This window comes from Pantherophis guttatus, chromosome 9, assembly GCF_059756535.1.
Source record: "Pantherophis guttatus breed Tessera chromosome 9, ASM5975653v1, whole genome shotgun sequence".
NCBI classification, from domain to species: domain Eukaryota; kingdom Metazoa; phylum Chordata; class Lepidosauria; order Squamata; family Colubridae; genus Pantherophis; species Pantherophis guttatus.
The window spans coordinates 30,936,736-30,950,223 of NC_142071.1; the positions used below are offsets into that span (position 1 = coordinate 30,936,736).

Genomic DNA, 13,488 nt, shown 5'->3' on the forward strand with positions numbered 1-13,488 from the left:
GTCCTACCTGTCAAGGACTACTTCAGCTCAACCACAACAATACACCAGCAAACAATAGATACAAACTCAAGGTAAACCGCTCCAAACTCGATTGCAGAAAATACGACTTCAGCAACAGAGTTGTCAATGCCTGGAATGCACTACCTGACTCTGTAGTTTCTTCCCCAAATCCCCAAAACTTTAACCTTAGACTGTCTACTGTTGACCTCTCGACATTCCTAAGAGGTCTGTTAGGGGCGTGCATAAGTGCCCCAGCGTGCCTACCATCCTTGTCCTACTGTCCCCCATTTATCCGTATCCATTTCATGTATTCGTAATCATGTTTATACCTATATCTGTATTCTTATATGTGCTTGACAAATAAATAAATACTAAATACTTGCTCCTTGGCACTGATTGGATCTCAATCAGGTCATGTTCCTTAAATCCCTGGCCACCCTGATAGAAAAGTGCAAGTATTGTGTTGGTGCCTTCTGCTTCTATGAGTTGATAAACACCATCCTGAATATTTAGACATCTCAGTTACTCAACCTCTTTGCTGCTTCTTCCGCCAAATGCACGCATGGATTGATGCTCTCTAGCCACGAGTGAAGTCATAAACGTGTGAATGGGTAGTTTTAGGACTCTGACAGTCGATCTCATAAACCTGAGCAATTAAAGTGGGCCTCCTTTTCAGGGAAAGCTGAACTCCACACCTTTTATTTCCTCCTGTCGTGCTCTGCATCAATTATGTCTTTAAGCAGTCAAATGCAGCAATATAACCAGTATGTTGCTAACAAACCTTGAAGTAACAGATGGCTCTTTGGAAAAGTTTCCGGATTCGTGCATGTGTTTTTTTTCGACAAGCACTGTAGAAAGACGGCCTACTCAGAAGATGGAGCACACTTTTAGCTTTAATTAAAACAATGCAGCTAGCTTTGTTTCCACCTGGAAACCACTTCTGGACTTTGTGCAGGGAAAAAATGAAACTTTGGGCTTTGCTGATTAGATAGGGTTTTTGTTGTTGTTGTAGAAAGGGCTAGTTACTATATAAAAGTAAAAGTTGAGGCTGTATGTGTCAAAGGTTCCAACAGATGCCCTAATTAGTATTGACAGTTGACAGTTTGTTGACATATTCTAAGTGAGTATGTCATACTTAGAGTTGACAGTATGTTATTCTCTTGTTCTATTCTACTGTGCTAAAATGAGTCAGACGTCAATGCTTTTTTTTTTAAACCTACACTTTTTCCTCTTCTCTTTTTCCTCCCTTACTTTCTTTCTTTTTTTTTTTAAATATCTTTATTAAATATTTACAGTAAACTTAACACACAATAATGATTGGAAAACAATATAAGAAATGAAATGTAGAAACACATAAACACAAGACTAAAACGAAACAACAAACATGGCTAACCGAGAGTTAAGCTCACTCTCCAATTAATATTAACTAATATCATCCTAACCAAACATTTCAATACAATCAAGTTCTTTTAACTATCTACAAAACAACTGGCCTTACTTTCTCATTATTTCCATTTTCCTTTTGTGTTTTATATTTTGATAAATGTTCAACATTTTCAAAAAAGAAGAGGGAGCTTAGGGGGACGAAGAGCAGTTGCCCTCAAATTCTAATCAGCCTCTTGCCTTCCTGTAATCGTGCACAGAAGACAGGCGCACAAATGAGTCCATTTCACAGGGGTCTCGCTTGTTCCTCTTTTGCCACTGAAGGGGCCTGCAAGCTTGACTCCACTCCCCTCTTTCCTTTCAGTGCCTCCCACTGTTCGCTCTCGGCAGGGAACGGTCAACGCCACTGCCAATCTCAGCCAGTCGGTCAAGCTGGTATGCGACGCTGACGGCTTCCCAGACCCCATCATCAGCTGGACCAAGTAAGAGGGGTCTGTGAGGTGGGAGGAAGGGGGGCGGGTTGCTCATTTATTCATTGGTATCCCATTATTATTATTTTTATAAATAACTCAAGATAGCAAACACATCATCTTCCTCCTCCTATTTTCCCCACCACAACACCGTGAGGTGAGTTGGGCTGAGAGAGAGGGACGAACTGGCTAAAGCAGGGGTGGGCAGATGTGGCTCTTTTACAACCTGTGAACTTTAACTCCCAGAATTCCTGAGCCAGCCAAGCTGTCTCAGGAATTCTGGAAGTTGAAGTCCACAGGTTGTAAAAGAGCCACATTTGCCCACCCCTGGGCTAAAGTCATCCAGCTGGCATTCATGCCTAAGGCAGGACTAGAACTCACCTGGTGATTGGTCCATGCAGCTGGCTTTCGTGCCTAAGGCAGGAGTAGAACTCACTTGGTGATTGGTCCATGCAGCTGGCTTTCGTGCCTAAGGCAGGAGTAGAACTCATCGTTTCCTGGTGATTGGCCCATGCAGCTGGCTTTCATGACTAAGGCAGGATTAGAACTCACCGTCTTCTGGTGATTGGCCCAAAGTCACCCAGCTGGCTTTCATGCCTAAGGCAAGACTAGAACTCACTGTCTTCTGGTGATTGGCCAAAACCCAACAGGTGTCATGCCTAGAATTTACTGTCTCCTAGTTTATAAACTGGTGCCTTCACCACTGGACCAAACTGGCTCCCTCTTCCCTTGGCCCTAGTGGGTCTTAGCCCTACAGAGGACCAGTGATCTCAGACCATATTTATTTATTAAATTTATATGACACCCATCTCACTATCGAGTGACTCCGGTCAGTTTACAACACTATAGCAAAGCAGTCCAGCTAATTAACTTGCATGAAAAAAAAAAAGTGAGGAACTGGCTGTTTTGCTCACAGGAGCTCTGTCGTAACCGTAAGCCTTCCAGAGTCACAACGAGTCGGACAGGCTCTGGATTACGTCCAGAAACCCGATCGGTGTCTCAGGTAACGTCCATTTCTTTCCCGGGGGCTTTCTCTCCCGCAGGGATGGAGAACTAATAGAACGAGGGGAGGATGAGGCGAAATACGGCTTCAGTTACGATGGCTCTGAGCTGACCATCCACAGGGTGGAGAAGAACGATGAGGCCGAGTACGTGTGCATTGCCGAAAACAAAGCTGGAGAGCACGACGCTACCGTCCACCTCAAAGTTTTCGGTAAGCTCTCCTCACAGCTCTTCGGCCTTTTTTTTTTTTTTCCTTCAAAATCAGAGTCTCGGGAACGGGATTTGGGTTATCTACTAGCAAGTCAAGGATAGGATTAATATCTGAATATTTCAAGTACCGTGTTTTCCCGAAAATAAGACCCTGTCTTATATTTTTTTGAACCCCGAAATAAGTGCTTGGCCTCATTTTTGGGGAGGTCTTATTATTTTGGGGCGCGTGGAGCAAGACGGGGCTTCTCTTGCCGTCTTATCTGATTTCCAGCTCTGTCTCCCTAACTCTAACCAGAGGAAATGGCGGGGATTGGCTACACATGCAGTTAAATATTTTTGGGGAGGGCTTATTTTTGGGGGAGAGCTTATTTTCAGAGGAGGGCTTATTATCCGGGGAGGTCTTATTTTCGGGAAAACACGGTAGGTTCCATTGCACATGTCCACTTTCCTTTTTTTGTTTTTTAAAAGTTTCTAGTCCTTAGTGTTATAAAGCAAGTCCTGAAAGGCTAAGGAGTGTGCGTAGTGAATTTCCCCAGGCTGCATAGCTTTATTGCTGTTTTCTGAAAAAAAAGATGACAAAAACTTTGTTTGCTTGTTTAGTTTTTATCCCGCGATTTATTTTGACCCATTCAAATATGCAGAATGTGTCATCATATGCAAATTGCCTCACGCATTTTTAGATTATATGGCACTTCTTATAGTAGCCCCTTAGCAATCCAGGACCTCCTTCTTGACAATGAGCTACCAAGAGAAGGGAGTCTGTGATCTCCAACTGTCAAATCAACTGGGGTGTCTCTCTCTCTTTTTTTTTTTACCCTTCCTTTAGCAAAACCCCAAATCACCTTTGTGGAGAACAAAACTGCAATGGAGCTGGAAGACCAGATCATTTTAACCTGCGAGGCCTCTGGAGATCCCATCCCCTCCATCACTTGGAGGACCTCTTCCCGAAACATCAGCAGTGAAGAGAAGGTATGGCTTTCTCCTAAGACCCACCTCTTTACACCTCCAGGTAATAGAAACCAAAGACGGAAGGGGAGATAGGCTTTGGATTCTCCTAGCTCTGCAGCTGTGCACGCTGAAACCAAAGCTTTGTAGGTCAGGTGTAGATAATTATAATTTGCGTTCCGGCAATATCAAAAATAGCTCCTGAACATCTCAAAACTCCTAGTTCTCCACTGTTGAAGGAAGCTTGCTGTTGCAGTGGAATTGGACCAGCAAAGAAAGCCCACTCCTCAGCCTGGAAATCTGGCCAGGGGTCCTGGCCAAATCAAAACTCGGAGCAATGAAACCTTCATCAGCTTGACGTCTTGCAGACATGATCGCAAAATGGTTTTTTTAAAAAAAGCAATTGGAAATTTGTCAATCAGGAGGAGGCGTTAGTTTTGGGAAGGCCAACATTTGTTAAGGAGGAGCTTACAATAGAGGTCCTTCATGCAGGAAATCAGGAAAGTCACAGGAAAACTGCTAACTCAGAGAAGATCATCTCTACCCTGTTTGTGAATAGAATAGAATTCTTTATTGGCCAAGTGTGATTGGACACACAAGGAATTTGTCTTTGGTGCATATGCTCTCAGTGTACATAAAAAGACAAGATACATTTGTCAAGTATCATAAGGTACAACACTTAGTGATAGTCATAGGGTACAATAAGCAATCAAATCATACTAGGAAACAGTCAATATCAATATAAATCGTAAGGATACAAGCAACAAAGTTACAGTCATGCAGTCATAAGTGGGAGGAGATGGGTGATAGGAACGATGAGAAGACTAATAGTAATAGTAGATAATAATAATAGAAGTGACAAGCTACTGGTCCAAGCACAGACAGAAGAATTTCTCCTGGAAGGCTGTCTGGAGAAATGGGAGTAGTAGTCTAGTATAATGTAGAGCAGGGGTTGTCCAACCTTGGCAACTTTAAGACCCGTGGACTTCAAGTCCCAGAATGAAGTCCACAGGTGTTAAAGTTGCCAAGGTTGGACAACCCCTGCGGTAGAGAGTAGTGGGGCTCAGAGAGACTTAGAAGGTCTTGGCTGAGAAAGGCTCTCTAAGCATCACGATGACAGGGTGCAAATTATTCTCAAGAAGCCAGTTGATGCCACATGGTGGACAGAAGACCTCTGAGGTCATGATGGTTTTTCATCCCAGAAGATGAAGTTGACCAACTCGTTACGCACCTTCTTATTTTTCTGTAGTCCTCCTGATCTCGATTTGAAACTAGCATTTCAAAAGGGAGTAATGTTGGTCTCCTAACCAAATGAATCCATCCTCAATGTCTTTGAAGAGTTGGTTGAAGTTGAGCCATCCAGCCATGACCAAGGAGAGCCTTGCAACAGGCAGAGGGATGGTGGGAATCACCTTGGATGCTCTGGTTTCAGCGTGCACTGCCATTCCAGCAGCTCTTGCCAAATTTATAAGTTGCCTTGAGGAAGAGAGGGGGCGAGAGGGGGCAAAGGAGAACCCGAAAAAGTTTTTTTCTGGAACACCATTAGCTTGTGGATGGTTCTTTTCCCCTTTTCCGCCTGCGTTCGTACTCACGCTGCACATATTTTCAGGCGCAAAAGCCATGGCTGTCTCTGTGTTTGCTTGTTACCTGTCATTGCTCACTTCTGGAAGTTGTTTCTGTCCTTACTGGCAAAAATAATTAGCAGTTTGGAAAGAAAGAAAAAAAACCAAGCCCGCCAACGGGATCCGGGTTTTGCCTCCTGCCCTCCGGAGCCGGTGGGAAAAGCAGATGTTTGCAGAACCTGCAACCAAAGATTTGAAGTCCTGTATTTACAAGATCAAACCGTGCTGTATTAATGCTCCTATTAAAAAGGGAAGGAATTGAGATCTGAACTCAGAGACCAATAGACTCGCAGCATCATACTGAGAAAGGGCTCCCTCTTCTTGAGGGCTTCCTACAGGTCAAGATATTGCCTTGATAGACCAACAGGTGGGCTTTTGATACACCAAATGCATCTTACTCCTTTGGACCATACAACAAGGATCCCCCAACCCCTCCGTGGCTGTAGCCTGTTAGGAATCGAGCCACGTGAAACCCTACTAAAAACTGTGCATGTGAGGAACCTAGATTGTGCCCCAAACCATCCCTCCCCCCCACTCCATATCTTCCAGGAAACTGGTCCCTGGTGCCAAAAAGCTTGGGGACCATTGCCATGGCACATGAGATGAAAGATTTTCAAGGACAGTACAACTTGTTAATGGACTGCTGCTGGAGATCATTTTTGGCAAAGCTCATTCTTGGATCTAGTTTTTAGAATTCACGAGGAGAAATCCATGGGATTTAAATCAGTTGTAGAAATCCTTTCGATTCCAGCTAAGATTGGAAAGGTTTCGGATCTGATCATCCAGACTAGGGGTCACCAACCTTTTGGACCTCAGGGACCACTAAATTCATAATTTTAAATCCCGCGGACCACTAATATGATCTGCCTAACGGGTGGGTGTGGCTAGGTGGGCATGTGACTGGGTGGGCAGGGCCAAACTCCTCATCTCCCCCCTGGGCTCCATAGGGCCCCAACAGGAAGCAGTTGTTGGAGCTAAGCAGCCACCACAAGAAAGAATTGACAAAATAGCTCAGTTCAAATTGGATCTGACTGAGAAGGAGGCTCAGCAGATGCATCTCACTGAGGACTAGGAGCATAGGCTTTCCAAGTAGAGGGAAGACCTGCGGGAGTGCAAGGCCAGGTACCGGCACCTGGAGGCTCAGCGGGCTGAGATGGTCAGCCAGTTCCAGGCCATGACGCAGTCCCACTGGAACGAGGCCCTCCAGCTCTTCGCCACCAGCGGCTCTTCCCTCCAGCCTTCGCCCAAAGCCCCACACCAGGAGACCGAAGCAGACCCCAAGTCGGAATTTCTTCCCCCCTCCGACCCACACAAAAAGATCCCAAAGGGGGAGACTCTCTGCAGCAACACAAACGTTCATTACACGTATCCCGCTCAAGGGCGTAGTTTGAGGACCCCTGATTTAGTGCAATATTAAAAATGCAAATATTTTTTCTGTGGATCACCAAAATTTTCTCTTGGACCACCAGTGGTTCATGGCCCACCAGTTGGTGACCACTGATCCAGACGACCCCATTGCCAGAGTAGGCAGAGTTTTGGCCTTCTTGCCAGACAGGTGTTTAGTTACAATAATCCAACATCAGTTCAAGGAAGGCTGGCGTAGATCTGACCTAGCTAGATCTGATTTAAGGGAAGGCAGTTCCATAGTCTTTCAGCACTAAGGACACTGGGAAGGGATGATGTGTTTCACTCTCAGAATAGTACAAAGGAGCAGGTAAGTTCACCATGACATGTGTTCCCTTGAAAATACTACCTTTTTGTAGAGGACTCTTGAAGGAATGGCTGTCAAACTGCTAACTATTTTTGAAACATTCACCTCAATGGTTGGACAATTGATACCAAAAAACTGTGAAAGTTCTTTTCTTCTTCTTTTTTTTTTAAGGATTAATTTCTTATGTGGAGCCCATGGGCTTGGAAGTCTTGTTTGATGCATGGTGCTCAGAGCTGCAGCTGTTATTTTATTTTCAGCAGTGTGGCCTCTGCATTTTATCCTGGTTGGATTGCCGACTCTCTCCGGTGCATTTCTCAGTTGCCTGCGCTGTGGTATTCTTGTTAATGCAACTCTGCAGCACAGCAGAACGATAGTGAAGGATCCTTTGGGGTCATCAATGCTCAAAACAAACAACAGCCTTTATTATCAATGGCTGTTTAGAAAGAAAAGAAGGAAGAAGGGATCAATTTATTACAGCCTTTCTCGATTTAGCGTCTTCCAGATGTTTGGGACCAATCTGGATGACAGAATAGGCGGTCGTTTGGTTTATCACACTATGCAAAATAATCGCTTTTGCTTTTCAGTGCTTTCATGTTATTTTATTGTTACATTGCCATCTTTTCTCTTGAGACACATTCATGGGAAGGGAAGGAATCTCCCTTAATTTTATCCTTGCAATGGTAATCCCGTAAAATAGATAGGGTAGAAAAAAAATATAGGACTGGCCCAGAGTCACTCGATGAACTTAGTGCTTAAACAGGGACTTGAACCTGGAATTTTCTTAGCTACAGTGCCTTTGCAGATGGAGTCACCAGTTGATGAAGTTTAACGCCAGCAAGTTTTCCCCATCTTGGCTTGAGGTTAATCTTCTTCTCTGACCTCTCTGGGTTTAGCACAAGCCTTGGGCTGAGAAGATCACTTCATCTGATAGCAGGTGGTAGATTGTTTTCATGAAATCTTTAGCCGTAATTCCCCCACTTTCCTTCTAACCATCAGACCACTGCATCAGTTGAAGGTAAATATCACATTTCAGCAGAAATAAGTCAAACAATCGTCCTCCTAGCAATTCTGTCCAGATGGAATTGAAAATCTTAGGCTCCCAGGATGGTCGTTCCTGATTTCGAGGATCTGGAATGAATGGTTCAGGAATTGAGCAGAGGTGGGTGATCACATCTTCTAGATCAGAGATGTCCAACCTTGGCAACTTGAAGACCTGTGGACTTCAACTCCCAGAATTCCCCAGCCAGCATACAATAGCGTGGCTGGCTCGCTGGCTAGGGAATTCTGGGAGTTGAAATTCACAAGTCTTAAAGTCTCTGATCTAGAGTGCCAGAGTTTTGATTGTAACTGCTTGGAGTAGCAATTCTTTGTTGAATTTTGTAATGTAGATAAAAAATGGTAGATGTTGTATGATTATTCTTTTTTTTTAAAATAAAACTAGCAAAAAATGTTATCTCTTGTCAGTCAGGTGTCATGTTATAAAAAGGGCCTATAAATCTGGGGAAAATATCCGTCCTAGAAGTAAGCATGTTTCTCCTTTCCAGAAAACCTCTGGGGAAGATTTTGCTACCCAACTGCATCATTTACTTAAATTTTACCACACAAATTTGCCATGGTTATTTGTAAAGCGGTACATAAATATATGGCACTTTTTATTTTGAACTTTCATCTGACTGGAGGTGCCTCCATCCGGAAAAATGGGTGAAAATTACAGACCTTTTTAAAACACGATCTTCAAAAATACAGCTCACTCCCCCCCCCCCCCCGCCACCCTCAGAACTGCCCGGATACTTCTGCGAGAGTTATCCACATAAATATAATTTAAAAATAAACAGCAGGCTTGTAAACTATGTTTTTCTATGTTAGAAAGTGCTTCCTATTCCTGTTCCTTATGAAAATTAGGCTCAATATTACAAAAATAGAGAAATGGTTTTTCTAAAGCTGGATGGGGAGTTTCTGAAGTCTAGAACTCTTTGGTTCGTAGCTGCTCCTTTTCTGTGTGGTATTTTTTTTTTACCCCTCTATTATATTTGGGAAAAGCATCAGACAGGACTAAGCGCTAATGTCCCTTTGGATGGATTTTATTTCAATTTTGTGTTGTTAAAATAATGCAGCCTGAAGGCCTTTTTCTATGACGATGGCATTGAACTGTAACAATGAGATGTCCATACACATCTAACGGAATTTAAATTCCTGTGTGAATATCTGGAGCAGTTGTTACTTGAAGTATGGATTGGATTCATCTCTGGGGAAAAGAGGGGGTTTCCCACCTCTCTCGGCAGCCTGTAAATTAGGGATGTCCAAGCTTAGCTACATTAAGACTGGTGGACTTCAACACCCAGAATTCCCCAGGCTGGGGAATTCTGGGAGTTGAAGTCCACAAGTTTTAACATTGCCAAGCTTGGACACGCCTGCTCTAAATCAAAATTAAGGCACAGTTTTTGTTTGTTTGCTAGAGGAGCTGGTGTTGTGGATGTGGCATGCGAGACAGCAGTCATTGTTCACTGGGGAAGCCTTGGGGTAACCGTGCCGTGTTGGTCCCTCTCTCCTTCCACCATCTCATTTGTCTCTTGGGTTGTCTGGTTTTGTGCCATGCTTGCTGACTGTGGAGCCCTTCGCTGCAGCAGATCAAGTTGGGAAAGCAACAGGTTGACCGACACACAACCTGAATGCTTGCAAAAATATGAATCTTCCCAGCATCCGTTTCCCTCCAGTAGCTTTGCGGCGTTTGATGAGTTGGGTCTCTGAAAAGAACCGATAGATAATTCGGGAATGGAGGTAGCTTCTCTTCCATTTGTGGGTCATCTTCCTTGCACTTCCTGCCCCAACTATTTAGATTGTGCATGTTCACAGAATGAAGGGGAATGCATAAACGGTGGTAACGGAAACGGGGGCGAAGGGGTGGGCCGGAGGAGGGAAGGACAGCCTAACATATGTAAGAAATTTATTATTCTTTGTGTGTCTGTGTGTGTGTGTGTTTCTGTGTGCGTGCGTGTGTGTTTTATTTATCTATTCTTTCCAGGCTTCATGGACCAGGGCCGAGAAACAAGAGGTATTAGCTTACCGGACGAATAGTTCATTTTATTTAGTTTTACATATCTATCGTATGTAAATATTTAGCTGTTGCAAAATAACCAATTGATCGTAGAAGTAACAGAAGCAAAACTAAAGCTAGTCTTAACAACGTAACTTCACCGATGCTGAAGATATAAATTCAGCCCGGAAAAATATATTTATCTATCTATCTATCAATCGGGTAACCCGAAGCTGCGGTCTATCCTAGTGGATGTTGGACTGAGCAAGCATCCTATCTTAAAATGGTTAATTCTCACTCGCTCTTTGGGACGTGGCTGGATTTAAAAGGGTCCCACAGCTTTTCCAGGACAATGTGCAACATTCAATTCACAAAGTTTGGAGCTGCTGAGGCGCAAACGTCCGAAGCAGACTCCTTAAAATATGTAAAGCACTTGCATTCCCTGGGACGTAAGCGATTATTCCTCTCTAGCCACCATTTCATGTGTTTGCTCATTTCTTTCCAATTAGACACACTCTTGTTCTCTTTTTCACGTTTGTGTCACGTTCCAGCTCAGGAGCGAAGCCATGGTCGTCCTCTCTCTCTCCCAATTGCCCCCATTTCAGAAAAGAGCCCTCTAGATCAGGAGTCTGCAAACTTGCCGAATTTAAGAATTGTGGACTTCAACGCCCAGAATTCCCAGCCAGCAGGGTTGGTAGCTGGAGCTTTAAGCAGCAGCTCCTTATTTTCAGGAAGAAAATGCCCCTTTTCCATGGTTTCCCCCCCTCCCTCTATTGTATTTGGGGAAAGCATCAGACAGGACTGAGTGTTAATGGCCCTTTGGATGGATTATATTTCAATTTTGGGTTGTTAAAGTAATATATAGCTTGGAGGCTGGCTGGCTGGCTAGGAATTTCTGGGAAATGAAGTCCACAACCTTGCTCTAGAACAGAGTTTCTGGCTTCTGGCCTGGATTTCTTGTGCATATTTAATGGGCCACCACATGTTCCTTAATGAAACCCAAAAGAATGAATTGTATGCGTCAGTTGCTTATCGAATTTGGATTGGGGGAGTGTAGCCATGGCTCTGGGGGACTCCAAATTTCCACTTCAGGCAAGGGAACAAGAATCGAAAGCAGAAGGCGTTTTTGACATAAGGTGCTCCAAATCTGGGTTTGGGCAGAGAGTGAACAAATCCTGAGTTGCACGGAGACGGATGTGAGCGAGATAGTGGTCTTTATGTGGTGGACGGAGGTGGGTCAATCTGTGAGATTCTTCCTCTGCCCACAGAAGGGATCCTGTCTGTTCAGGGCGCAACTGATAACATGGGGATGGTTCTGCCCCACTTGAGGCAATTTCTGTCCAGACGGGATTGAAAATCTTAGGTTTCCAGGATGGCCAGAACCTAATTTTGAGGACCTAAAGTTGACGGCTCAGGAATTGAGCAGAGGTGGGTCAAATGGCAAAGGCCATTCCAAGGAAAACAATCCTTAAATTGCCCCTCCCAAGGTCATGGGCTGAATCCACAAGAGTTTGCAACGGGGACCCCCTTTGACTCATTTGCATGAGGTTGAGATGGGGATTGGCTGCCAGGCCTCTTTTGGCATCTCTGCAGCTGCCATCCTCTGCCTGCATCTGTTGCCATAGCAACACCTGATCAAACCGGGCCTTTCAACTCGGTGTGTGTGCGTGTGTGTTCCCTTTGGGATTGGAACAAGTCTCTTCATGCACAAGAAAGAGGGAGGAAGGGTGACGTTTCCCTTTTGAAATGCTGATTCAGGGAGATCACACCTCTTTTGAGCTAGTCATCTCTTTTCCAGTGGATTTGGGAAGGATCAGTGTGCAGGTTTTGTTCGGGGCGCACCCTGGTTCTTTACATTATCTGTGAAGGGAGAAAGAGGTGGTTTCTCTCCTGTTTAAGGTAAAGGTAAAGGTTCCCCTCACACATATGTGCTAGTCATTCCCAACTCTAGGGGGCAGTGCTCATCTCTGTTTCAAAGCCGAAGAGCCAACACTATCCGAAGACGTCTCCGTGGTCATGTGGCCGGCATGACTCAACGCCAAAGGCGCACGGAACGCTCTTACCTTCCCACCAAAGGTGGTTGCCTATTTTTCTACTTGCATTTTTTACGTGCTTTCGAACTGCTAGGTTGGCAGAAGTTGGGACAAGTCACGGGAGCTCACCCTGTTACGCGGCACTAGGGATTCGAACCGCTGAACTGCCGACCTTTCGATCGACAAGCTCAGAATTCCTCAGCCAGCTTTGAGCTCCCAGAATTCTGGGAGTTGAAGTCCACAAGTCTTAAAGTTGCCAAGGTTGGAGACCCCTGGCTTAGCCTGCAGGGCAGAATTGACCTGCCGAAGGGTTGTTGTTGAGTTTTTTTGCATAACCAGCCTTGCCTCTCTTCCATAATTCACCCTGTAGCCCCCTTCTGAAGCTTTTCCTCTCTTTCCTGCTAGACCCTAGATGGACGCATCGAAGTCCGCAGCCATGCTCGCGTCTCTTCCCTGACCCTGAAGGACATTCAATACACTGATGCTGGGGAGTACACCTGCGTAGCCAGCAACACCATTGGACAAGACTCCCAAGTCATGTACCTAGAAGTTCAGTGTAAGTTGAGTCATTCCACCCTCGCTCCGAGTAGAGCCCACTCCTGCCTTTCTCCCTTCTCTTGCAACTCCTGGGCGGTAATGGTGATGATTGGCAGAATAGAGAGCAAGAACCAGAACAGGAAAGGGTCATTTTGAGCTGGAGACGGACTTTCAGGTGATGGACTCTTATGGAATACCTGTGAGTCTTCGGGAGGGACAAAAAGGAGAGAGAGAATGAGAGGAACTGGAAAATAGAGCACATAATCCACTGATACTGACTGGCCTTATGGCCAAGTGGCAACAATCAAAGACAACAAACCAAACTAACCCTGATAAACTCAAGCTTGCTACCAGTCTTTACATTTTTTTTCATCTTATCTTTTTACTTTCATTTGTTAATTGTTCGGGCCTGCTCTTTTACCATTTCCTCTCCTTTATTTTACCACAACCTTTCCTCTTCCCTTCTCTTCTATCTCTTTTCTACTTTCCTCATTCCTCCTCTCCTTCCCTTTTCTACTTCCTCTCCTCTTTCTCCACTCCT

The 13,488-nt window shown here is 44.6% G+C and overlaps 1 protein-coding gene across 6 annotated transcripts in view; it reads left to right on the top strand.

The window, feature by feature from the left end:
• NCAM1 (neural cell adhesion molecule 1) overlaps positions 1 to 13,488 on the top strand; it is a 192,155-nt gene that overhangs the window by 127,863 nt on the left and 50,804 nt on the right. For 3 of the 6 annotated variants that reach the window (XM_034425247.3, XM_034425256.3, XM_060695025.2), the window contains exons 6-10: positions 1,748 to 1,865; positions 2,897 to 3,066; positions 3,892 to 4,034; positions 10,366 to 10,395; positions 12,816 to 12,966. In XM_034425247.3, coding sequence (XP_034281138.2) covers positions 1,748 to 1,865; positions 2,897 to 3,066; positions 3,892 to 4,034; positions 10,366 to 10,395; positions 12,816 to 12,966 — 612 coding nt within the window. The remainder of the gene's footprint in view (positions 1 to 1,747; positions 1,866 to 2,896; positions 3,067 to 3,891; positions 4,035 to 10,365; positions 10,396 to 12,815; positions 12,967 to 13,488) is intronic. The other 3 variants (XM_034425251.3, XM_034425254.3, XM_034425255.3) reach the window with 1 other exon arrangement.